The sequence below is a fragment of the Haliotis rufescens genome, unplaced genomic scaffold, assembly GCF_023055435.1.
Source record: "Haliotis rufescens isolate VD_foot unplaced genomic scaffold, xgHalRufe1.0.p SCAF_71, whole genome shotgun sequence".
Classification (NCBI taxonomy): Eukaryota; Metazoa; Mollusca; class Gastropoda; order Lepetellida; family Haliotidae; genus Haliotis; species Haliotis rufescens.
Window position 1 is genome coordinate 1,197,687 of NW_025964363.1, and position 27,119 is coordinate 1,224,805.

Genomic DNA, 27,119 nt, shown 5'->3' on the forward strand with positions numbered 1-27,119 from the left:
AAGTGGGACAGCGCATTCCCTGACGTGCTTAACCTACGGTGCTCTGTTTCGGACTTCTTTGACGGCGGTTTGTGTTATTTGTAAGTTGGCTTATTGGGATTTGTCTGGAGATTAGATATATTTCAGCTACAGCTGCAAAACCAGATATATTTTTTATATAAACCCTATGAGCCTTAATATTTTTTTTAAGAAATGCACCTTGCAACAATGTATTTTTTGTGGTAGGCAATTTATGTTTCTTTCAACAGCCTGAAGCATAATTTTTGGAATAATTTTCGGGGACAATTTTCTTTTGATAAAATCCCACAGATCTTTGAATACATAAAAGAGGGACTTGATCAAGACGCTGTAGTTGGTTTCCTGAATAAAACTGAGACGTCGTCTCGATGTCAGTCATGTAGACATAAATCTCATTTAATTTACCTCACAAAAGGTAAGCTAGACTTGGCTTAAATCTGCCCGAGGCGGTGCCTTTAAATAAGTTATATTGCACGATGACTTCTCTATTTCCGTACACAGCGATGTCCCCGCTGGCGCCCCATACTGTCAGGTGCGACATTCGAAAACCGGGTACAGCCTGGGAACCACGTGATCTGCTTACAGTCCTTCGAGTGTTGGTTTACTGTCAAAAGTCATAAATCGTGGAGATGGTATTACAAGGGGTGGGTGCGGCAGACAGGTAGATTGTATCTTACCGGTTGATGTACGTCCGCATGTTGCTCTGTGATTGCTCTGGAATACAACCATCCGACAATACTAGTACTGAAGCGTTAACGTGTACTGTCGGGGCAAGTATGTGTTTACCTTGTCCAAATATCGGTGCACAATTTAAAATATAGGATTGTTTCTTTGTTGTTTAACGCCGTATTCAGCCATATACCAGCCATATGACGACGGTCTGTAAATAATCAAGTATGGAACAGACAATCCAGTGATTGATATCATGAGCATCGATCCACTCAATTAGGTTACGATGACATATGCATCAACCAAGTCGGCGAGCCTGACCACCCGATCCTGTTAGTCGCCTGTTACGAGAAGAATAGTCGCATCAATACTAATATTGAACCATTAACGTGTACTGTCGAGGCAAGTATTGTGTTTTTAACGTACCTGTAACTCATTCTGTGATGCATTCACTGTGATAAAACCATCCTACATGTTGACTGCATTGAGGAACTGGATGTATGTGTTGAGGTGAGGTGAGGTGAAATGGGGTTTAACGTCGCGTCCAAGATTATTGCACTTATATAGCGACGTGCATGTACGTGTGTGTGTGTGGCTGCTTGTATTAGTCCGGACTGATGCCCATTTATAGTGCTAGCTCACTGAGATACCATGCTGCAGTTTAACATGAATACATAACTCAGACACAGTATACTGACTCCGAGCCGACCAGTCCTTGTTTTAGCCCCTTAATGCCGAGCGCCAGACAGGGTAACAACAAGTACCATCTTTTAACGTCGTTTGGTATAACGCGGCCGGGGATCGAACCCCGGACCTTCCGCTCTCCGGGCGGACGCTCTACCACTAGACCACGGAGGCGGTGTCTATATGTGTTGATGCTATTGCTCAGACAGCTACAGGTACAGAAGCTCACCTTTATGAATCAACAGACCCGCATCCGGGTCTAACAACGTTAGTTTGATGTTGTCGATAAAACATATGATTAAGTTCTTACAGATGTAGATCGCCGTGATGTTGCTGGAACATTGCTAAAAGCAACGTCAAATCCAACTCACTCCCTCACTCACTACAGATGTAGGACATTGGAGTTCAAATCCAGTATGGTTTAACGCCACTTTGAACAATATTTCGAAGATTCAGCTTCATGTGGAAGGAGTGAGTGAGAAAGTTGGGTTTAACGCCACTTTTAACAGTATTCCAGTTATATCACGGCGTGTCAGCTTGGAATGTGGGTGGAAAGCAAGAAGTGATGCAGGCCTAAGACGTTTACCACTTCGGTGAAACCCACGAGCACGGGTATGGTGCTGACAAACCTCGAAACATAATCGGGCCGAACCGGGATTCGAACCCACAATCATAGGTTTCTGGCGTGCCCAAAGGACGCAACTCTGCACAGCGAATTGCGTCGCCTTAGACGACTGGACCACCTGCGCCCCCAATGTGGAAGGAAATCCCGAAGTGTCGACGTTTCCCATTAATGTAATAAGAACACCATCTCATTAAAATCAGATCGTAGTTCTCGCTATCGTTCAACAAAGATCTGAGGACATCCCATTGCGGGTCACGTCAGAACGACCTTACATCCGATCAATCAAAGCGTCGCTTAACAGATCATGAAAGTGACAGTCGGAATGTGTTTTCTAATCATGCAACCTCGAAAACGTTAACACGGGTTATTCAGAACGACAGTTACGGCCCGTACCACTGATTCCGTCAAATTTATCGTCTATCTCTCACTTCCGTGGGATATACGTTTGAACGGCGGAGGCGTTGCACAGTACGTGGGAAACACTGCCATACAATCTCAACCATATATTGGACATTCGGGAATGTTCGTTTGTTCAGTTTTCAAAACTGTGTCAACATATTTTTCAAGCGTAGTCTGAAATGGAAGTCGCCAGGTTGAAACGAGTGCCGTAAAGCTCGAGAAAGCTGCTTTCTAATTGGCTGATGTCGACTTCTTGGTAGTCATTTCAGTGGTCGGTCAAAGTTCGCGAAAGGTCGTTCTGACGTGACCCGTAATGGGATGTCCTCTGACCTTTGTTTTGCGGCAGCGAGAACTTAGGTCTGATTTTAATGAGATTGCTGAGAACACATCCGACATTTGGCAGGATATGGTGTCAGCTGTGGAGCAAGACCCACGGTCTATATCAACATGTCATGTGGTTTAGACATAAAACATGTCTCATTTATATGTACCAGGATCTACAAATCAATTTATCACCATATATGGAATATACCTTTCTTTCGGAGAACATAAAGATATGATATTTTCGTTTTTCAATAAGTTTGGTCATTTTTATAGTAAACTGTTTGGCCATATGTGGCGCCCGACACAGTCGCCACGGTTGACGTAATACAGAATGAGTGAAACAGCGCCTCAGACATTGGGCCCAACCATGACCCCTTCAAACCAAGTTTAAATAAACTTTAAAAGGCTCGTAATTCACGTATCTGTGTATCATGTGTTTCATTCAGTTCTAACATGAGGGGAAATATGGTTTAACGTCGCCTTCAACAATATTACACTTAAATAGCGATGGGCATGCATGTGCATGCGTGTGAGCTTGTTGCATCCCCTGATGCATTCATCTTCTCGAGGCAAGGGAGTAAACTGACTGTAAGTTTCCACTGGTCAGTTACCTCCCTTGTCTCGGGAAGATGCATGCAGAGCGTCAAGGGAGTTAACTGACTTTTACACTCCAGGTTCCACCCTTGCCGAAATAGGCTGGTATTATGGAGTTACATTTTGGCTGTACTAACGAGTCTATGCATAGTCCAATCAAATTCGAGGAACGACATCGAAAACCGGTTCGTAAACTGCAGATTTCGGTCGATTGCAGGATTTGCAAAACATGTGCATCGCCAACTCGATGCCAACAGATATTTTCCAAATCTGTTCATGTTTTTTTTAATCAAGGTGCTCACGTGATTTGATGCACTTCACGAAATCAGACCCGTTTTATCACAATATATATCTTGATTATCGATAAGATTGTCTTGACTGGGCCGCGCCATTTTGTTTGAAACAAATGCAAGTGATCGATACGAGAGGTGGAATTTGGTTTGTCCATAGGAGAGGTTTAGGGAGAAGGGACATAACTCGTAATAACCACTGGTGGGGCTACGATCGAGCCCAGGAATTCCAGCCTAGTTCGGCAAGGGTGAAAACTGGGAGTTAACTATCTTGCCTTGGGAAGATGCAAGCAGGGTAACAAGTACCACCTTCGAACACCTTTTGGTATGACACGGCCAGGAGATCCACTCAGCGACCTTTGAGACGCCCTACCCACGTAGGCTGTCCCAGCGAGCTAGCGGATGTTGTTTCTTGTTAAAAGAGGAATCCTTCCAATTTCTGTTTCTGTATTGAGATACCACATTGATCAAAAACATCTAGAACCACATTTCAACTTTATTTCCTTGAATGTGCATGCACAGTTGACATCAGGTACCGGAGGATTTATTTACATGTAGGAAAATATATGACAAAACAAAAATAAAACTGACAGAATTGCACTAGTCTGACGGCAAGACAACGCCATGGACAAAAAGAAACTACAAAACCTGTGCCTTTATTTGTACAGTGACCTTTGGAACATTATGCTTCAACACTAGTTATACTCAAACACAAAAGTAACGGTCAACATCTTCCCCCGCATCTTGTGAATGTTTACCACAGATTCACTGACACATTAGAGATGTACACAGGATTGACAAGAACTGAAATTGATATGTGACTTTCTTTTTGACCATCAAGCACTGTTAGTCAGTCTGGACAAGGGGTTTAGTGTGTACACAAAGCCCTTGTACAGCCATGTACAAACACCGAGTAAACCATCTTCCAGAGGCAAGAGACTCCACTGGCATTTTTATCAAAGTCTTGTTTCCACCCTTGCCACATCAACCCAACTTTCTGTGCTAAATATGATTGGACTATCGCACATATCGATAGTCCAATCAGAGAACGTTTCACAAAATCAATATCCACGACTGGTACACATTCGCATGAAAGTGATTTACCGCTTCCTGTCCTTGTTGACACGAATGATTTTTTCCACCTTTTAAACACCCCAACAATTGCCTATGTTTATGTGTCAGGGATGAAATCGCGAATGGTTTGTTATCTGATGACTAGGTAGACGCCATCTTTGTGAAGCTTTACGAGATAAGAACAACTCTCTGATTGGATATCGCGTTTTCATTACAAGGGGCACAACTCGTGATCTACGCGAGGTGGCGCCAGGGTCGAACCAAGGAAAGTGGCCTTGATGTGGCAAGGGTAGACACTAGGCTTTGATATTTGCTAGTGGACACGCTTGCCTCAGTAAGATGCGAGTAAACTTGACACAACTCTTAATATTAAACGGTAAAGTTCTGCCTAAAAATACATTTTTCCTTTGCTCATATTTTAGAAGGCATTGGGGAATCCTGAGTACCATCACCATGATAGTCAGGTTAAGTAAAGGGAGGCAACTCTTCTCATCCTACTTAGAAATCAGTACAAACATGATACTTTTCAATCCAATTTGTTCAACAAATGAAACTTACATAATAGTGATTCTTGAATACTGTAAATCTTGAAATTAATGAGTCTCCAAATTAATACGACTGCTGACCCCTATCCGCTATCCAAAGTGTGCATTGAGGCCATCTTAATGTTGATAGTCATTTTGGAGACATAAATGCAAGTTTAGTTATTGCGAACAAAGACCACTCGCATTTAACTCACGGGTTAATTCCAAGATTTAGAGTAATCAGGTTAAGTAAAGGGAGGCAACTCTTCTCACCTTACTTAGAAATCACTACTGTTAATAAAACGTGGTTAGTCAGCTAGTACTTATGTTATGGATGACAATGTTTCCCTGTTCAAGGAGGAAAAGAATGAGCTGAAGGAAAGATTGTAGAACTAAATATTTTGTCTTACCCATGATGCAATGGTCTCTGTGTCCTATACAAGATGAGAGACAATATGTATATCTTGATTTGCTCATTTCTTTCGGAAAAATACAGGTGGTTAGATGGAGTTTGTTTGTTTGTTTAAAACCACATTCAGCAATGTTCCAGCTACATGTATATGATGGTGGTTTGTATATGAACAAGCCTGGACCAGACAATCCAGTGATTGAGTGAGTTTGGTTTTACACTGCTTTCAGCAATATTCCAGCAATATCACAGCGGGGGACACCGGGAATGGGCTTCACACCTTGTACCCATGTCAGGAATCGAACCGTCAGCATGACAAGTGATGCATCAACCACTAGACAATACAGTGATTGACATGAGCATCTATCTTCGCAATCGGAACCGATGACACAATCAACCCCACCACCACCAAGCCTGACCACCTAATCCACGTAGCTGCCCCTCACAGCAAGCACATGTTGCTGGGGATATCACTTCCGACCTTGAAGCCCCACATGTTGAGTACATGGAATAGATGGGCCAAAAATATATCAAATAGAAATTTTAGATTTTTTGTATTTTGTTCTCTAAAAAGTAAACTGAACATAAAGCTTATTGCATGTGCATTTTAACCTATCATGGAACAATACCTGTTCTCGCAGCCATTCCAAGATAAAAAATAAAATAAAACATTCTTATAAAAAATGTCATAAAACATATCTCTAATCAACCGTAAGAACATTATTTTTGGCATCTTGATATTGACCAAAAGTATTCCATGAAAGAACACATTCTTGTTCTGGTCTGTTAATGCAATAGCCAAGAATACAGAGGAGGGACTGACAGCGAGCCAGTCGGCACAGCCTCGTCATCTGATCAGGGTAAATGCATGAGAATTACCGTATTCGACGTAATAAGCGCCCCGCTCTAATAAGCGCCCACAGCGATATTTGCTAATATATTGGCCAGTGAACAATCCTAATTAGCACCCCTTCTGATTGATCAATGTACACAAGACTTATTTATTCGCGTATAATACGCACTCATGTGTTATATGCACACTTAATTATCATGATTATGGGCAATTAAATTCTGGAAAAATATATCTGTCGTACATAAACATTTCACGCTGTCAGCATACACCACGAAATTTATCTTTTAACTGTTTTTTTACTAAAATAATATTCTAATAAGAGCCCCCTATTTCTAATTTTGAGAGCGCCCCGGGCGATTATTACGTCGAATACGGTATACACAATGTAAATGTAAATGTACATTATGAAACAACAAATATCACATATGCCTTCTGGAGATGTACTGTTATCATGGTTATTCATTTCAACATAGAGTAACTTATTACATGTCACTGTTACAAAGCAATACATGATCACACTCCACATGAGGTACACTGTTTATATATGTGTGAGAGCACCAGACAGCCTAGCACCACTGTCTGCAGGAGCACATTTCAACAACGTCCATGTGTCAAGGGACATAACTCCAGCTTCATTATGCACACAATCAGCTATGACTTGGCGAAAAAGGACTCAAACTTGGCATTGTGTTGTGGGTTTTTACATCACTGAGTATTTACCACATATTGGGTTTTTTCAAATTTATTTTTTATAAATTATAAGGGTCAATGGAGCCGTGATCCAACAAATCAAAACATAACATAACATAACATAACCGCCTTATCATAATATGTTTTGATTCGTTGGATCAGTCTTATGATATGCAATTCAAATAAGCAAACCAACACACTTCACCTCACCATGAACCAACACACCTCACCTCACTATAAACCAAGACACCTCACCTCACTATAGGACACAGAACAGGATCCTCTCTGTGAATGGGTTTGTTCTTTACAGATAAAGCAAAACGATCCAGCATTTCAGGTAACCATGGTAACATACATTAATATATTAGTAAGTAAGATAAATTTTACTTTCCTTAATTAGTGTTTCCTTGACAAGTTTTTTTTACAAGTTTTAACAATATGATGGGTATTTGCTGCCATGGTTACTGGAATTTTGGGGACCGTAATACACAATACATATATCAAATTATTACAATCATGCATAAAATAACAAATAAACCGAGAATAGCAAAAATCACACAAAATTCTTCCAAAATTTCTTCAAAATAAATAATTATGTTCAAGCAGTGGCATTATGACATTCCACGTTTTTTATTTGATTGACAGTCTCAGCCAGTAGACTCACCAGTCTCCGCATCTGTTTGTTCAGATCTTGCCCAGCCGAGGGACGACACACTCTCCCTCACTCCACACAGAACAATGCTAGTGAGAAGCATAGTGAACAAGGGGTCAGCAGACTAGATAGCCACAATGACAGACTACTCGCAGGCAGTCTCAGATTCACAAAGTCACAGAATTCACAGAAAACTCACAATTCTCCTGTATTCCCAGTGCTGAGTGTGGCAAGAATTCTCATGTTGAGATGTCACAGAAGCAGACAGGTCACTTCTACCGGTCTGATGCAGACAAGTGCCAGTTTCATACCGGTCTGCTTTCAGGTCAACCTTCCGCAACATCCAAATACAGGGGCTTGTGCTCATTTGGCTGCATCTTCCCTAGGCAAGGGAATTAACTGACTGTAAAAGTCCAGTTTCCATCCTTGCCGAACTAGGCTGGAATTTTGTGGTTCGATCGTTGCACCACTAGTGGCTATTACAAATCATGTCCCTCGTGACTCCCTCCTATTGACCAATCAGATTCAACCTATCATTTTACCTGCTTTTGCTTCAAACAAAGTAGCAGCACCCAGTCAAGACGTTCCAATCGTTAATCAAGATCTAGATAGTAATAAAACAGGTCTAACCTCGCGAAGAGCATCAAATCACTTGAGCACATTATTTACAAACATGAAAAAGTTTGGAAAATATCTATCAATGCCGAGTTGACGATAAACATGCTTTGCAAATCCCGCAATCGACCGAAATTTGAAGGTCAGTTTATGAACTGGATGTCGATTTTGTTAACGATTTTTTGGACTATACATAGACACGTTAGTTCAGGCAAAACATAACTCTGAAATTCCAGCATAGTTCAGTAAGGGTGGAAACTGGATTTTCAAAGTGAGTTAACTCCCCTGCATCAGGAAGATGAGTTGGCTATGTCTGAGTGATACTATGTAAGTGGTTGCCTTATCGGCTCCGTCTTCCTAAGACACATTTGTCTCTGCAGATCATATGCTCCACACAAATACACGATCTACATCACCAAAAGCAGGACAATAGATGTCATAAAGCGTTGTCTTTCCCTATCTGGAACTCTACAACAGAATATTGACGGTACTCTCACACCTGCTCCACATCAAGGGCCCTAGAATAGTGGTGTGTCGGCAGTTGTCTCCCCTTAAGCTGAGGCCTGATAGTAGTCGCTGTTGAGGGAGAGGCTTGGGGGTGCTATGTTGACGGAACTGTTGGGGGAGCTGGCTTGACTCTGTCGGTTGAAGTGGGTGCTGTCGAAGCTGTTGCTGAAGGCCACGCCCTCGTCCTTGTCCCGCTCGAAGGGCGTCTGGTAAGGCAGACTGAGCGTGTCCTCGTCGGGGATCTCGTCCACCTGGTGCTTGTAGGAGAAGGGGATGCTTGGGATGGAGATGCTGCAAGTTAAAATGACAATGATTGACACAGGGACTGAGATTGTTTGTTTTGTTTGTTAATTTGTTTGTTTGATCGTTCGTTTGTTGTTTAACAATGCACTTTGCAATATTCCAGCTATATGATGGTGTACTGTAAATAATCGAGTCTGGATCAGACAATCCAGTGATTGACATCATGAGCATCGATAAACACAATTGAGATACAATGACATGCATCAACGAAGTCAGTGAGTCTGACCACCCAATCTCGTTAGTCGCCTCTCACAACAAGCATAGTCGCCTTTTACAGAAAGCATGGGTAGCTGAAGACCAGTTCTAACCCGGATCTTTTGTTAGTTTGTTTTGTTCGTTGTATAATTCTGCTATCAGCAATATTACAACCATAGGATGGCGATCTGCAAATAATCAAGTATGGACCAGATGTTCTGGAGGACGATGATTGACAGGTAATGGGAGGAACTTAGGCGGATGATTGACAGGCCATGGAAGGAACTGAGGCAGATGATTGACAGGCCATGGGAGGGATTCAGTAGGAGGACAGACAGGTTATAGAGAGATTTAGGAAAAGTATTGACAGGTCACTGAGGACGATGATTGGCAAGTCACATGAGAAGCTGGGAAATGTGTACAACGACTGAATAATGATAACAAGGATGCAACAGGAAGGATGAAAGGTGAAGGCTGGATTACCAGTATATAAGTTGTATCATTCTCGACTATCCAGTAAGGAAAATATACCTCATTCTGTCAAGATCAACACCCTGGACCTATCCCCCTTCACAGCTTCGCGTAGGAGTCTCATCTCTATCGCTATCGTGCCAATCACTAACTTAGCACAGAATTTCTCTTGCTCATGAGAGTTATTTGATTGCCTGCCTATTTCAAATTTCAAATTTGGCTCACAAAAATGTGAATGGTGTCAAATAGTTTCAGTGAGTGAGTGAGTGAGTGAGTGAGTGAGTGAGTGAGTGAGTGAGTGAGTGAGTGAGTGAGTGAGTGAGTGAGTGAGTGAGCGAGCGCACGCACACTTTAACCACTAGGCTACCCCACTGCCCTTTCGAATGGTTTCATCATCACAGAATACAAATACAATGGCCTGGAAAACGGAAGACAGTTTTCGAGTCTATGAAGCTGGTGTCCGAGTTGAAGGAGTTATCTGCCCCTGTTTTAACATGTCCTTGGGAGACAAGATTACAAGCAGATACAAACTAGTGCCATTAACTGAACAGTACCTGAAGAACTCCCTCAAAAACGTTCCGTAGACGAGGGGATCAAAACAAGTAAAGTAGATGTAGGTCGTCACATCCACCACACTGAAACAGGGAAAACATGCTGGCTGAATCAGGCAAGATCAACAAAGTAGGTCAAAATATCGGTGTACAATATAAAATATAGGTTTGTTTCTTTGTTGTTTAACGTCGCACTCAGCAATATTCCAGCTATATGATGGTGGTCTGTAAATGATGGAGTCTGGACCAGACAATCCAGTGATTGACATCATGAGCATCGATCCATGCAAATGGAATACGGTGCATCAACCATGCATCAACCAGCCATACTGACCACCTGATTCCGTTCGTCGCCTCTTACGACAAGCACAGTCACCTTTTAAGGCAAGAATGGGTTGCTGAAGACCTATTCTACCACAGATCTTCCTGGGTCTAAAATATAAGTACTCTTGTTTGAGTGAGTGAGTGAGTGAGTGAGTATGGTTTTACGCCGCTTTTAGCAATATTCCAGCAATATCACGGAGGAGGACACCAGAAATGGGCTTCACACATTGTACCCATTTCGGGAATCGAACCCGGGTCTTCGGCATGACGAGCGAACGCTTTAACCACTAGGCTACCCGACCGCCCCTTACTCTCTTGTTTGAAGGCAAGTGTTTTTGGAAGTGACGAGTTTTTTATTCGTTGTTAGATCGCTTTGCTGAAGTATATGAAGAGCGATGAAGATTTGGGTTGAGGATTTAAGAGGAAGTCAAAATCAAAACTGTTTATAGGGAGCAGCACAGTGATGCAGGCAGTTACTGATTCCCTAGAGTCTTAGCTACAGACATTTCTCTACTGTGTGGTTGGAGATGTTTTTGTACAGAAAACACAGGAACAAAATACTAGGGGTTAAGGTCACACAGAAGGAAACATTCAGTCCTGAAAAAAGTGTGTTGTGTCCAAAAAATATCTTGGGCTCATTTCAGAAAAAACAAGTGTTATGTTTTGATGAGGTATGAGTAAAATCTCTCGAACCGCCAAAGAAAATGAAACTGTTGGTCCCTAAGAGAAAAAATGAATATAATTAGAAGCCGGATAAACAGTCCTAAGAATTGTTTAAGTAACACTGTCCTTGCACTCATCATGTGTGATCTCGAGTACTTGAGAGCTTTCTGCTCTGCCATGTTTTATCCTGTTTTATCCTGTTTTATCCCGTGAACGTACCACAGGCCCTTGGCCACGCTGAAGTAGATGAGGCCGCTGCCGACAGCCTGGGTCAGGTTCAGGAGGGCCAGGAACAGAGCGTAGTAGTAAAAGGACTTCTTGGCTGGAACAACAACACAACACTTGTCATACCTGGAGTCGGGTAATTGTTACCTCAGGAATCTTGTTTATGTATAGTGCAGATTTTTATAGGGAGGACATCGTTATTTTACGTTTATACAGTGATAGAAAATAACAGCTTTAGTCGACTAGTCCTGCTAATAATAACATATAGCAAAACTCTTAAAGGGCAAATTTCTACTTGTCCTTATGATACCTTAACTATTGGGCAGTTTGGCAAGGACTATAGGACTAGTGCCAATTTTTTACGCTGTTATTCCTCCATAAATGCAAAAGAATATTGAAGTCAATTTTTATAAATACACACTACAACAATAATATCTTGAGACTGCTTATTTCGGACATTAACACAAAAAAACTGCTGACAATACGAAATCGGTGACATCATTCAGCACAGTCATGCTCCACAAGCCCCGCCCACTGTCTTGTCAGCACAGTCATGCTCCACAAGCCCCGCCCACTGTCTTGTCAGCACAGTCATGCTCCACAAGCCCCGCCCACTGCCTTGTCAGCACAGTCATGCTCCACAAGCCCCGCCCACTGTCTTGTCAGCACAGTCATGCTCCACAAGCCCCGCCCACTGTCTTGTCAGCCAATCATGCTCCACAAGCCCTGCCCACTGTCTTGTCAGCACAGTCATGCTCCACAAGCCCCGCCCACTGTCTTGTCAGCACAGTCATGCTCCACTAGCCCCGCCCACTGTCTTGTCAGCACAGTCATGCTCCACAAGCCCCGCCCACTGTCTTGTCAGCACAGTCATGCTCCACAAGCCCCGCCCACTGTCTTGTCAGCCAATCAGGAAACAGTAGTCCGGTAATGAAACTTTATGGAACACAAGTCAATACATCAAGTCACCTCTATGACCAGTTAGTACATCAAGTCACCTCTATGACCAGTCAATACATCAAGTCGCCTGTGTGAACAGTCAATACATCAAGTCACCTCTATAACCAGTCAATACATCAAGTCACCTCTATGACCAGTCAATACATCAAGGCACCTCTATGACCAGTTAGTACATCAAGGCACCTCTATGACCAGTCAATACATCAAGTCGCCTGTGTGAACAGTCAATACATCAAGTCACCTCTATAACCAGTCAATACATCAAGTCACCTCTATGACCAGTCAATACATCAAGTCACCTCTATGACCAGTCAATACATCAAGTCACCTCTATGACCAGTCAATAAATCAAGTCACCTCTATGACCAGTCAATACATCAAGTCACCTCCATGACCAGTCAGTACATCAAGGCACCTCTATGACCAGTCAATACATCAAGTCACCTCTATCCCCACTCAATACATCAAGTCACCTCTATCCCCACTCAATACATCAAGTCGCCTCTATGACCAGTCAATACATCAAGTCGCCTCTATGACCAGTCAATACATCAAGTCACCTCTATCACCAGTCAGTACATCAAGTCACCTCTATCCCCACTCAATACATCAAGTCACCTCTATCCCCACTCAATACATCAAGTCGCCTCTATGACCAGTCAATACATCAAGTCGCCTCTATGACCAGTCAATACATCAAGTCACCTCTATCACCAGTCAGTACATCAAGTCACCTCTATGACCAGTCAATACATCAAGTCACCTCTATCCCCACTCAATACATCAAGTCACCTCTATCCCCACTCAATACATCAAGTCGCCTCTATGACCAGTCAATACATCAAGACACCTCTATCCCCACTCAATACATCAAGACACCTCTATCACCAGTCAATACATCAAGTCGCCTCTATCCCCACTCAATACATCAAGTCGCCTCTATCACCAGTCAATACATCAAGAGGCCTCCATGACCAGTCAGTACATCAAGGCACCTCTATGAACAGCATAGATCAGGTTATTACAACATGAAGTCCCCTAGAGGAGACACTAGTATGGCATAATGTCTCTCTCCGTTTACTTACAAGGCAGCGAGAGCTTGGTGTTCAGGTTCGTCCACGGAAGGATAAATATAACACTATACACCTGAAACAGGAAGTAACTAGTGAAAGACGGCAATGAATGATACAAGCAACGGTCACACACTCTCACAGCTGGGACACGAATGTCCTTCACCTCACAGAGCTATATGTGCAATGGAAATGATCATAAGGACAGCCATAGAAGATTCTTTATCTGAAACAGATTCTTAAACCATAAACTTAACCAAATATGATTCAAATTTATGAGTTACAATAACTATAGATCTTGTAATAAGTTTCTATATTCAATGATGTAACATTCACTGACAAACATCATTCCCAATAGATAGAGAATATTGGTCTCAAAAGACACGAGGGTGAAATGTATTTATCATCCAACATCATTCTTCCAACTTTTTCAGTTTGTAGACAGTAATAAGCATCGTTTTAAGTGTAGAAAGTACTGCCAACAGCTTCAGTAGCAGAGCCATTAATGATGTCATTTGATTGTGACATCATGGTAACCAATGACGTCACAATGGTCTGCAAAGCATTGTGATGCAATTTCATTGCAGCGATATCTACAATGTGGATATCGCTTGATCTCACCCAAGCCATATCTCCTGTGGGAGCCAGTTTTGGATAATAAAGTTCCTTGCCATTCAAAGGCAGTCTGGTACCGATAGTAAAATTTTCATGAGTATTTTCATGCGATGTTTCCATTAATAATTTAAAATATCTCATATGAAGACTGGTTGCATTTTCCAGAGTAATTATTAATCACAGTAAACTAAATTACTGACAATGACCTTTTGACCTTGAACATGGCCTTGAACTTTTGACCTTTGATGATGATTTACTTACAATTGAGAAGAAGAGGGAACTTGAGAACCAGAAGATCATGCCGCCATGTGCAAAGATGTCAAAGTTCTCTGTCTCATTGGCAGCGGACTCCACATGGAACTTGGGGTCCGGGCGAACAAACTCCAGTGTCCCCTGCGGCAGAAAGGTAGAGATGTCACAGGGTTTTACGCACAAATGAAGAGAATGGATGCAGAACACAAAAATACAGTGTCCCAAGGGATACATAATAATATTCAATGTACCTACAGCACATCAAGAGCAGTGTCTGTGATGAGTGTCTGTCATTTCATCCATCAGTCCTGACTACTGTCAACGATCATTGATTCATTCCAGGCTCTGAAGTAATTATCTAAATGTACAGTACTCACACCATTTCATTACTTTACAGGACCCTCACATTGCCTGCAAGGACCCTCACATTGCCTGCAAGGACCATCACATTGCCTGCAAGGACCATCACATTGCCTGCAAGGACCCTCACATTGCCTGCAAGGACCATCACATTGCCTGCAAGGACCATCACATTGCCTGCAAGGACCCTCACATTGCCTGCAAGGACCATCACATTGCCTGCAAGGACCCTCACATTGCCTGCAAGGACCATCACATTGCCTGCAAGGACCATCACATTGCCTGCAAGGACCCTCACATTGCCTGCAAGGACCCTTGAAATAATTATTGGTGGTTCCACTTTTCTAACTGATGGCAAAACCCTGATGTCACGGCTTGAAACATGTACAATACAAGAACAAAGATGGCATGAAGTTTGGGCACTTCAAACCATTGTATCTAACAATTGTGTAACATTTCTAAAATATTACTGAAATAATAGAATGTACACACCAGACAAAATGTAAATTGTGACCTGTGAAGAAGACAAGAAAAAGACCATGGTGAAGGAGACAGACAATGTTCTCACCTGTGTACAGGAGTAGGCAAGAGTGATGGTGAAGGAGACAGACAATATTCTCACCTGTGTACAGGAGAAGGCAAGAGCGATGGTGAAGAAGACAGACAATATTCTCACCTGTGTACAGGAGTAGGCAAGAGCGATGGTGAAGAAGACAGACAATATTCTCACCTGTGTACAGGAGTAGGCAAGAGCGATGGTGAAGGAGACAGACAATATTCTCACCTGTGTACAGGAGTAGGCAAGAGTGATGGCGAAGGTGACATTCTCACCTGTGTACAGGAGTAGGCAAGAGCGATGGTGAAGGAGACAGACAATATTCTCACCTGTGTACAGGAGTAGGCAAGAGTGATGGTGAAGGAGACAGACAATATTCTCACCTGTGTACAGGAGTAGGCAAGAGCGATGGTGAAGGAGACAGACAATATTCTCACCTGTGTACAGGAGTAGGCAAGAGTGATGGTGAAGGAGACAGACAATATTCTCACCTGTGTACAGGAGTAGGCAAGAGTGATGGTGAAGGTGACATTCTCACCTGTGTACAGGAGTAGGCAAGAGTGATGGTGAAGGAGACAGACAATATTCTCACCTGTGTACAGGAGTAGGCAAGAGTGATGGTGAAGGAGACAGACGATATTCTCACCTGTGTACAGGAGTAGGCAAGAGTGATGGTGAAGGAGACAGACAATATTCTCACCTGTGTACAGGAGTAGGCAAGAGTGATGGCGAAGGAGACATTCTCACCTGTGTACAGGAGTAGGCAAGAGCGATGGTGAAGAAGACAGACAATATTCTCACCTGTGTACAGGAGTAGGCAAGAGTGATGGTGAAGGAGACAGACAATATTCTCACCTGTGTACAGGAGTAGGCAAGAGTGATGGTGAAGGAGACAGACAATATTCTCACCTGTGTACAGGAGTAGGCAAGAGTGATGGCGAAGGAGACAGACAATATTCTCACCTGTGTACAGGAGTAGGCAAGAGTGATGGTGAAGGAGACAGACAATATTCTCACCTGTGTACAGGAGTAGGCAAGACCATGGTGAAGGAGACAGACAATATTCTCACCTGTGTACAGGAGTAGGCAAGAGCGATGGTGAAGGAGACAGACGATATTCTCACCTGTGTACAGGAGTAGGCAAGAGCGATGGTGAAGGAGACAGACGATATTCTCACCTGTGTACAGGAGTAGGCAAGAGTGATGGTGAAGGAGACAGACAATATTCTCACCTGTGTACAGGAGTAGGCAAGAGCGATGGTGAAGGAGACAGACGATATTCTCACCTGTGTACAGGAGAAGGCAAGAACGATGGTGAAGGAGACAGACAATATTCTCACCTGTGTACAGGAGTAGGCAAGAGTGATGGCGAAGGTGACATTCTCACCTGTGTACAGGAGAAGGCAAGAACGATGGTGAAGGAGACAGACAATATTCTCACCTGTGTACAGGAGAAGGCAAGAGTGATGGTGAAGGAGACAGACAATATTCTTACCTGTGTACAGGAGTAGGCAAGAGCGATGGCGAAGGTGACGACCAGCACACGGCGGATGCTTGTATGACTGTCTAGATGGCCTGGAGGAGGAGATCACATAGTTAGTGGTCATTCTAACAGCCGCTGTGATTGGTCATTCTAAGACAGATGCTGTAATTGGTAGATCTAAGACAGCCGCTGTGATTGGTCATTCTAAGAAAGCTGCTGTGATTAATCAATCTAAGACAGCCACTGTGTTTGGTCAATCTTAGAGAGCCATTTTGATTGGTCAATCTAAGACAGCCACTGTGATTGGTCATTCTAAGACAGCCGCTGAGATTGGCCACCTTGAACCAGCACTACAAGTTCTGTTCCTATTCAATTCATTCTACCATCAACCTAGCTCTACACTGAAAACACAGTATGTTTATCTCATAAATATTCAACATTTTTGTTGTCATAGAAACGAAAGATATCACTTTACAGTTGACTCTCTTTCAGCGGTAATAAACTGACAGAGCTATCAGTGTCCAGTTAGAGGTAGTTACTCATCTGTGTTTTCTAGTAATCAAGGATTTTCGGTGATGTTTAACCACAGTATTGCAGAAACAAGATAAGACAACAGAAACAGTTTTACCTGTCAGAATAATTTGCAATTAAACCCAATGTTCCTAAAAACACCCGATCCAGTTTCTCAAACACCCCCTTTGCTGGCTAGATCGCCAGGGTAGTAACAGTATCTGAAACAGTGTCCGAAATAACATCCCGTCTGCCTGCCTGCCCGCCCGCCTGCCCGCCTGACCGTGGAAATATTCAGGGTAGTTACAGTATCTGAAACAGTGTCCGAAATAACTTCCCGTCTGCCTGCCTGCCCGCCTGCCCGCCTGACCGTGGAAATATTCAGGGTAGTTACAGTATCTGAAACAGTGTCCGAAATAACTGCCTGCCTGCCCGCCCGCCCGCCCGCCTGCTTGCCTTCCTGGCCGTGGAAAATTTCCTCCACCTGCCCACTTGTCTGGCAGACTTTAAGACTATTTACGTATTCACTTTTATCATAAATTCTTGTACATTTTCAAGTAATTGTTTGCATTATTTCAACGGAATCAAGACGTGATTTGTCTCTCGTTTTTTGCAATTTTTCAATACTCATAATTCCTGAATGTGGGCTGGTAACTTTGAAGATTGGCAGCAACACTTATGGGTCACCTGCCCAACTGTCTGTTAATGTGGATACGAAACTTCCCCGCGAATATGAAACTGCCCTCAATGTTTTGGGAATGACTTTACGGCAGCCATCTTGGTTTGCTTTAGGCTGGCAGTTATGGGTGCAGGAGGTATATTGTTTGGCTGATGAATACATGTGTATATGAAGAACCTGGGTGTCTTGTTGGGTTTTAAAAATTATTTCGAACACTGATCTGAAAGGATTGCTGTACTCACCAAATGCAAGACCGAAGGTGACGACGGACAGCTCAGTAGCCAAGAGGAAGAACCTCAGGATCAGCCACAACACCTACAACAGAGGTTACCATGGTTATTCAAGCCATATCAAGGTCATCTGCATGTGAAGGTCATCAGTAGAGGTCAAGTTTGGAAAATGCTGGACCAGACAGACGATGATTGCTGGGCATCCATGCTGACGGGCAACGACATACAACTTTTATAGTTGGGTAGATGATCCCATCAAAGATAGAGACATGGCAATGATCAATGTGTACATCAGAGTTTAAAATTGCCTCATGAAATCTACCCTGATGGGGACATAATACGTCAGCTGTCAAGGTTGTCTTCTGTTACACAGTGACTCTCAACAAAGAACCATTCATATATTAACATGATTAATGACATTGTTTCAACAAAACCGCATATGATTGATTGACTGACTGACTGACTGACTGACTGACTGACTGACTGACTGACTGACTGACTGACTGACTGACTGACTGACTGACTGACTGACTGACTGACTGACTGACTGATTGTCATTATGTCGTTGAGTTGCAGCTGGCTTCTTGAATCAGACATGATGTAGACATGGAATTTATATATAACCTTTTATTATGTATAAGAGGGTCTATATTACTCGTGGGAGACATAATAGAAATAAATATTTTTATGTTTAATTTATTCCTCGGACCAGCTGCCAGTAGGGGCGCCGGGCACATGAATTGAAAAATAGAAAATGGCTGGCCTCAGTATATGTGTGTGAGAGAGTACATGGTGTGTGTCTGGAATGGAAGTCGCCAGTTTGAAACTGGTGCCGCAAAGCTTGAGAAAGCTGTTTTTTTAGTGACTAACGTTGACTTCCTGTTAGGCATTTCATTGGTCGGTCATAGTTCGTGAAAGGTTGTTCTGTTGTGACCTGTAACGGGGTGTCCTCGGCGATAGCGAGAACTTGTATCTGTTTTTAATGAGAATGAGGTAATCCAAGCATGTGATTAATCCTGTTTTCAAATTTGTACTGACCAAGTTTCTCATCACCCGTTCGTTGATCGGAATTCGCTAAAGGGGTACGGTGTAATTTTTTTCTGTGCATAATATTCAAATTATTTTTTTTCCAAAGTACTGAATCCGCAAGAGGGGGGTGCACATTATACTCGGGTGCGCACTATACTCAAGAAAATATGCTAGGTGATTATCGATCTCTATGATCTGTATCGATCGCCAGCCCTAGTGGCTTCTAACACCCTTGCAATGTTTGAAAAATGAAATTCAAGGTGCCCTTGTCATAACCACAATGTTCAAGTTGAAGATACGGGATGTCCTCAGATCCAAATACCATTGCAGAAAACCTCAAGGGCCCAGGAACCCTCAATGTTGTACAATGCCTTGCCATGCAGGTCTTAGTCTTTTACCACAAGCACATAGCCTCAAGATTCGAACCCTCAGTCATTGCATCCTGGTACATGTAAAGGATGCAACTCTGCTAAGCAAATTCCAGTATCTTAGAGTGAAGTTGGTTTAATGTCTTATTGAACAGTAATTCAGTCTGATAACGACTTGTCAGATTGATGTGGGAGGAAAGCCCAAAGTGATACAAATATGAGATGGTTACCGCTTTGGTGATGTCCACGAGCACGGGTATGGTGCCCACGATACCGGAACCTAAGACAACTGTAACCTCATGCCCCAACTTTGTGTACACGTTGTCAGTACAGTTCTTGTAAACATGGTAAATCTACAGTGGCATGCACAATGCAAAGACACACCCACCTTGTCAGCTATATCTCCAGCCAGGACTGAGGCATTGACCGTCATGGATACGACACAACGCAGGACGCTGATCACCGCCACCAGAAACACCTGCACACAACATGACACATCGTGAGAGGTTTATTAACAGTTGAAAGGAGAAGAAGAAGAAGAAGAAGAAGAAGAAGAAGAAGAAGAAGAATAATATTTCACACCACCCGGGGTATACTCAAAGCGCTATTATTACTCACTGGATCAGTGTGCACTCAACAATCATTCTCAGCTCCCTGGGGAGTACACAACCAAAGCTGCCTGTTAGATGCTAGAAGGTTAACAACCACTTGGCCATCTCATCCTACCTGTTCTGGGTGAACAGAGGCACATTTGGAACAAAGTCACTTGCCTCAGGAGACACCACATGTGTTACATGTGCTTCAGTGTTTGGCAGGACCGAAGCCCTTGAACAAGTCATCGGTGTTTGTTTGTTTTGTTTGTTTCTTGTTTAAAGCCGCACTCAGCAATATTCCAGTTAAATGAAGGCGGTCTGTAAATAATCGAGTCTGGACAAGACAATCCAGTGTTTGACATCACGCAGTTGGGATCGATGACATGCATCAACCAAGTCAGTGAGTCTGACCTCCCGATAGTCGCCTCTTATGACAAGCATAATCGCCTTTTACGGCAAGTATGGGTTGCAGGTCGACAAGGGGCCTAAGCTCAGATCAGAAAGCATGTGGTTAATATCCCATAGCAATTCCATAGCCACTACATTGGCACCCAACATGGGGCTGACCAAGTTCAGATCACAATAAGTCTCAGCGCCCTACAATGTGGCCAGGGAGTCTGCAGCTTACTGACAGGGTTACCTCCCTTGGTCATGTGGACAAGGTGTCCGACCTCAGATCTGAAGGTCCGTGGTTCGAATCCTTTCAGGCAAGTCAGGAATGTTATGGCCTCTACATAGACATCATGTTATCGTTGACTGATACTCACAAGGAAATAGAATGCCATGAAGATGGGGCTTGTGTTGGTCCGGAGCTTGGAGACTGTGGACTTGAGACGCCACAGCAGGAACATCAGAAACAGAGCATTGGGGATGAGGATGATGAGATCCCAGATCCGCACTCTGTCGACACGGCAATACAGACCACCATGTACACATCATACCACAATACTGCCTGCACAATACTGCCTGCACAATACTACCTGCACAATACTGGTGAATGGGCAATCAATGTACAATACTTGCATAATCATGATAATACATAAGACAACAATGCACAATATTTTTTTACTCTTTTATCCCTTTGATCACAGACTTCTACATTAGGGTCATGACAAGACAGATGATTGGTGTGACCAGTCATAAGGTCAACAGACCTCACAGAATGTGCTTACCCCGAGTTGCAAAAGTCAGCATAAAGAATCCACTGGCAGGATCAAGACTAACAGACCTCACAGAACGTGCTTACCCAGAGTTGCCAACATCAGTATACAGAATCCACTGACAGGATCAAGACTAACAGACCTCACAGAACGTGCTTATCCGGAGTTGCCAACATTAGCATACAGAATCCACTGGCAGGATCAAGACTAACAGACCTCACAGAACGTGCTTACCCAGAGTTGCCAAGGTCAGCATACAGAATCCACTGACAGGTTCAAGACTAACAGACCTCACAGAACATGCTTACCCAGAGTTGCCAACATTAGCATACAGAATCCACTGGCAGGATCAAGACTAACAGACCTCACAGAACGTGCTTACCCAGAGTTGCCAACATCGGCATACAGAATCCACTGGCAGGATCAAGACTAACAGACCTCACAGAACGTGCTTACCCAGAGTTGCCCACGTCGCCATACAGAATCAATTGACAGGATCAAGACTAACAGACCTCACAGAACATGCTTACACCGAGTTGCCAACGTCAGCATACAGAATCCACTGGCAGGATCAAGACTAACAGACCTCACATAACGTGCTTACCCCGAGTTGCCAACGTTAGCATAGAGAATCCACTGGCAGGATCAAGACTAACAGACCTCACAGAACGTGCTTACCCAGAGTTGCCAACGTCAGCATACAGAATCCACTGGCAGGATCAAGACTAACAGACCTCACAGAACGTGCTTACCCCGAGTTGCCAACGTTAGCATAGAGAATCCACTGGCAGGATCAAGACTAACAGACCTCACAGAACGTGCTTACCCAGAGTTGCCAACGTCAGCATACAGAATCCACTGGCAGGATCAAGACTAACAGACCTCACAGAACGTGCTTACCCAGAGTTGCCCACGTCGCCATACAGAATCAATTGACAGGATCAAGACTAACAGACCTCACAGAACATGCTTACCCCGAGTTGCCAACGTCAGCATACAGAATCCACTGGCAGGATCAAGACTAACAGACCTCACAGAACGTGCTTACCCAGAGTTGCCAACGTTAGCATAGAGAATCCACTGGCAGGATCAAGACTAACAGACCTCACAGAACGTGCTTACCCAGAGTTGCCAACATCGGCATACAGAATCCACTGGCAGGATCAAGACTAACAGACCTCACATAACGTGCTTACCCAGAGTTGCCAACGTCAGCATACAGAATCCACTGGCAGGATCAAGACTAACAGACCTAACAGAACGTGCTTACCCAGAGTTGCCCACGTCGCCATACAGAATCAATTGACAGGATCAAGACTAACAGACCTCACAGAACATGCTTACCCCGAGTTGCCAACGTCAGCATACAGAATCCACTGGCAGGATCAAGACTAACAGACCTCACAGAACGTGCTTACCCAGAGTTGCCCACGTCGCCATACAGAATCAATTGACAGGATCAAGACTAACAGACCTCACAGAACATGCTTACCCCGAGTTGCCAATGTCAGCATACAGAATCCACTGGCAGGATCAAGACTAACAGACCTCACAGAACGTGCTTACCCAGAGTTGCCAACGTTAGCATAGAGAATCCACTGGCAGGATCAAGACTAACAGACCTAACAGAACGTGCTTACCCAGAGTTGCCAACATCGGCATACAGAATCCACTGGCAGGATCAAGACTAACAGACCTCACATAACGTGCTTACCCAGAGTTGCCAACGTCAGCATACAGAATCCACTGGCAGGATCAAGACTAACAGACCTCACAGAATGTGCTTACCCCGAGTTGCCCACGTCAGCATACAGAATCCACTGGCAGGATCAAGACTAACAGACCTCACAGAATGTGCTTACCCCGAGTTGCCCACGTCAGCATACAGAATCCACTTGCAGGATCAAGACTAACAGACCTCACAGAATGTGCTTACCCAGAGTTGCCCACGTCGGCATACAGAATCCACTGGCAGGATCAAGACTAACAGACCTTACAGAATGTGCTTACCCCGAGGTGCCTACATCAGCATACAGAATCCACTGGCAGGGAGGTTGTGAGATTACTGCAGGAGGAAAGGAGTTGTTTCTCAACCCCAGGGTGGACATCTGCGGGGCCGTCATGGTACTGGAATTGCCAGACACATGTAAAACCTTGTCCTCAAAAATGTTCGATTTCATCCCATGCGTCACCATTGTGGCAGAAATGCTGAAATGTGCCACGGCCATTCAACAATGGACGTTTGTATGACCCTGCAATCCCTTCAGACGATGAACCATCAAGGTTCCAGCAGGGCTGCTTGTCTTCTGATTCCTGGACCAATGAAGCAGCTAGACCCTTGTTACATCATGCTTCCTATCCGTGAATTACCTGTAAGGATAAACGTGAAAACTTAATGTCAGAGCCATGATAGCAGGGATTGTCAAGACCTGATCAGGGGCTGTTATTCAGCCTTAAGTCTGCAGCAATTGTCCGTTAAATTTACAAATTGGAATTAAAATTTCCCAATTCAAGTTGTAATGTAACTGAGGTGGCTGTGTAGAGGAGACTTGTATAATAACAGAACCTATAAACATGAAAAACATGATATTGCATAAACGTAAGGTAAAATCCCATTAATATAACCATGATAACACCTCTGAATTGTAAAAAAAAAGAGAAGTTTTAAAAAACCTTCATTCCATACAAAATGTTTTTTCCCTTTTCCTGCATCTCAGTTAACTGACTCCAAAAATGTCCAGTTTCCACCTTTGCCGAACTAGGCTAGAATTCCTGGGCTCGATCGTAGTGCCACCAGTGGTTATTACCAATTATGTCCCTTCTATGCCTCTCCTATGGACCAATCAGATTCCACCTCCCGTGTTACTTGCATTTGTTTCAAACAAAATGGCAGCGCCCTATTAACATGATCTGAACGATAATCAAGATCTATACTGTGATAAAACTTGTCTTACATCGCGAAGTGCATCAAATCACGTGAGTACCTTGATTAAAAACATGAAAACATTAGGAAAATATCTGTTGACAACGAGTTGGGGGTACACATGCTTTGCAAATCCTGCAATCGACCGAAATCTGCATGACAGTTTACGAACCGGATTTCTATTTCCTCGCACAATTTTGATTGGACTATGCACAGACTCGTTAGTCCAGACAAAATGTAACTCCATAATACCAGCCTAGTTCAGCAAGGGTGGAAACTGGACTTTTAAAGTCAGTTAACTCTCTTGCCTTGGGAAGATTCTTTTCCTGCCACAGGCAATTGGTTGGAATTACTAGATAAAGCCCTGAATAATTATTCTCATCCAAAACTGGCTCCCACAGGAGATATCGCTTGGATGAGATCAAGCGTTAACTACACTGTAGATATCGCTGCAATGAAATTACATGACAATGCTTTGCAGACCATAGTGACGTCACGGGTTACCATGATGTCACAATCAAATGACATCACTAATGGCTCTGCTACTGAAGCTTTTAGCAGTACTTTTTAGACTGAAAACACTGCTAATTACTGTCTACAAATTGAAAAAGTTGGAAGAATGATGTTGGATGATAAATAAAATCTCACCCTTGGGTCTTTTGATATCAAATATATCAACACTCGTTGATAAAAGTGGCAAAAATCCTCCGCAAGCCTCGGAATTTTTCCACTTTTATCAACTTGTGTTGATATATTTGATATCAAAAGACACTCGGGTGAGATTCTCTATTTATCACAATCATTAGACGAGAAATAATCAAATTTGTATAACGGCATTGATCTATATAATAACAAGGTGACGAGTGAGTGAGTTGGGTTTAACGCCGCTTTAAACAGTATTCCAGTTATATCACGGCGTGTCAGCTTAATGTGGGAGGAAAGGCCGAAATGATGCATGTCTCAGTTGTTTACCACTTCGGTGAAACCCACGAGCACGGGTATGGTGCTGACAAACCTAGAAATATAATCGGGGCGAATCAAGATTCAAACACCGCCAGTATGGTTTGTTGGACACTTAGACCACTGACAATTGGGACACAAGATGGAGAGGCTTTTCGGTTGCGAGTGGTTTTATTATTTTTGAAAAACCACGAGGTGGGTACAAAAGGCGGATTAATATTAATATTTATATCTGTATTAATATCTGAGCTTGCAATGCTTTGCGATGTTACAATGTCAATGCGACGATAGTAGATGTGCATTTCTATGTTTTGTTTACTAGGATGGGTTGTAGCGAGGATATTCATGAACAACCATGCACTCAAACGCTCTGACGTTTCTCAATGTATGCTATTTGGTCGCCTCTTACGACCAGCGTATGGTGCTGGGGACCTAGTCTGACCCGGAATCTCCATGGTGGAAGTGGAATAAAGACATATACAGTAAACTACGGTTATAACAAACTCACAAGGGACCACTCATTTTTAAATTGTTATATACGTTGTTTGTTATAAGCATATCAACAGCAAATATACAGCACATGGAGGGGACCAAGAAATAGTTTGTTATATCTGTTAGTTTGTTATAAGCATGTTTGTCATAAACGTAGTTATATGAATATAGTTTTTTTGTTACCTCTACACCCCTTAAAAGTTAAAACAGATTCTTCCATTGCATACCTACCATTGTACCTACTATTCGACAAGTTCTTTTAGCAGTAGATCTATATTGATCACTTCGGACATGACAAAACTGTGTATATACTGATGCAGGTATGGTGTACAGCAAATATTTCAACTCCCCATGCTAGCTCTTCTTGAGACCCTAAATCATGTGCATCATAATCTGGTCTGACAGGGCCACCCCATTGACAACTCAACAAATTGCTGACAAATACAGTGAACCAACCTAAACATTGAATCTGAATACTTACCACCAGATCGATAAACGCGACAGACATATCTAGAAATATAGATGATCTACCCTAACACAACACAGATTTCTACACAGAACGATCTCGACATCCAATTGTAAATATCGTTATGAACACCAGACATTGATAGTCTTGATACGGTCCAGCTGATAAGACATTGACCTCATCCTAATTTAGTCTCAGTATATCACCGACCGTTCTGTTCAAGTGAGACCGGTGTTGTTATCTGATAGTATCCGATATGTTACACACAGCTGAACCATATAAACAATTATAACTGTATGATTCATGAGCACGCTCAGAGTGACTTAGCTCAATGCTTGCTAGACTAGCAAACAGGGGGTGTTTTTCTACACATTACCCTTAGATGTCCGCAGTTATAATTCAATCACACATGAAACATACCACTGGTGAGACATGGTCTTACTGTATCTTGAAGGTGATCATCTGATATGTTGTGACATCAATAAACACAAGGATTATTTTTAACCGGAAAAGAAACTTGGACTTGTCCTGGAAGTCTAAATATAGAACACTGCAGCGTTTCCGGTTACATCATAGCGTAGTGCTAGACGCGAGTAAACACAAATTATACTCATAAAACATATGCTTTCAACCAATTGAATAGTGATCGTGGTAATTTACCACGGCAATCCATGTCTTATCGATGTCTTAGTTTCAGGTGAAGACGTTTCCTATTTCGTTTACTTCTAACCGTATAGTTGCACGCGAGTACATC

The 27,119-nt window shown here is 43.0% G+C and overlaps 1 protein-coding gene across 4 annotated transcripts; it reads right to left on the reverse strand.

Annotated features, from left to right (window-relative positions):
- Positions 1–6,740: 6,740 nt before the first annotated feature.
- LOC124122575 (transmembrane protein adipocyte-associated 1 homolog) lies at positions 6,741–26,917 on the reverse strand. 4 transcript variants are annotated; one of them, XM_046485642.2, is made up of 11 exons: positions 26,808–26,917; positions 23,535–23,894; positions 21,132–21,264; positions 20,160–20,249; positions 18,387–18,459; positions 16,968–17,047; positions 14,566–14,697; positions 13,705–13,765; positions 11,654–11,756; positions 10,451–10,531; positions 6,741–9,218 (listed from the first exon to the last, which is right to left on the reverse strand). In XM_046485642.2, the coding sequence occupies exons 2-11, from the start codon at positions 23,750–23,752 to the stop codon at positions 8,972–8,974; spliced, it is 1,218 nt and encodes a 405-aa protein (XP_046341598.2). In that variant the 5' UTR covers positions 23,753–23,894; positions 26,808–26,917; the 3' UTR covers positions 6,741–8,971. The 4 variants fall into 4 exon arrangements, with proteins under 4 accessions (XP_046341598.2, XP_046341596.2, XP_046341595.2 ...); XM_046485640.2 differs by having other exon boundaries at positions 26,786–26,911; XM_046485639.2 differs by having other exon boundaries at positions 26,742–26,901.
- Between the last annotated feature and the right edge of the window lie 202 nt (positions 26,918–27,119).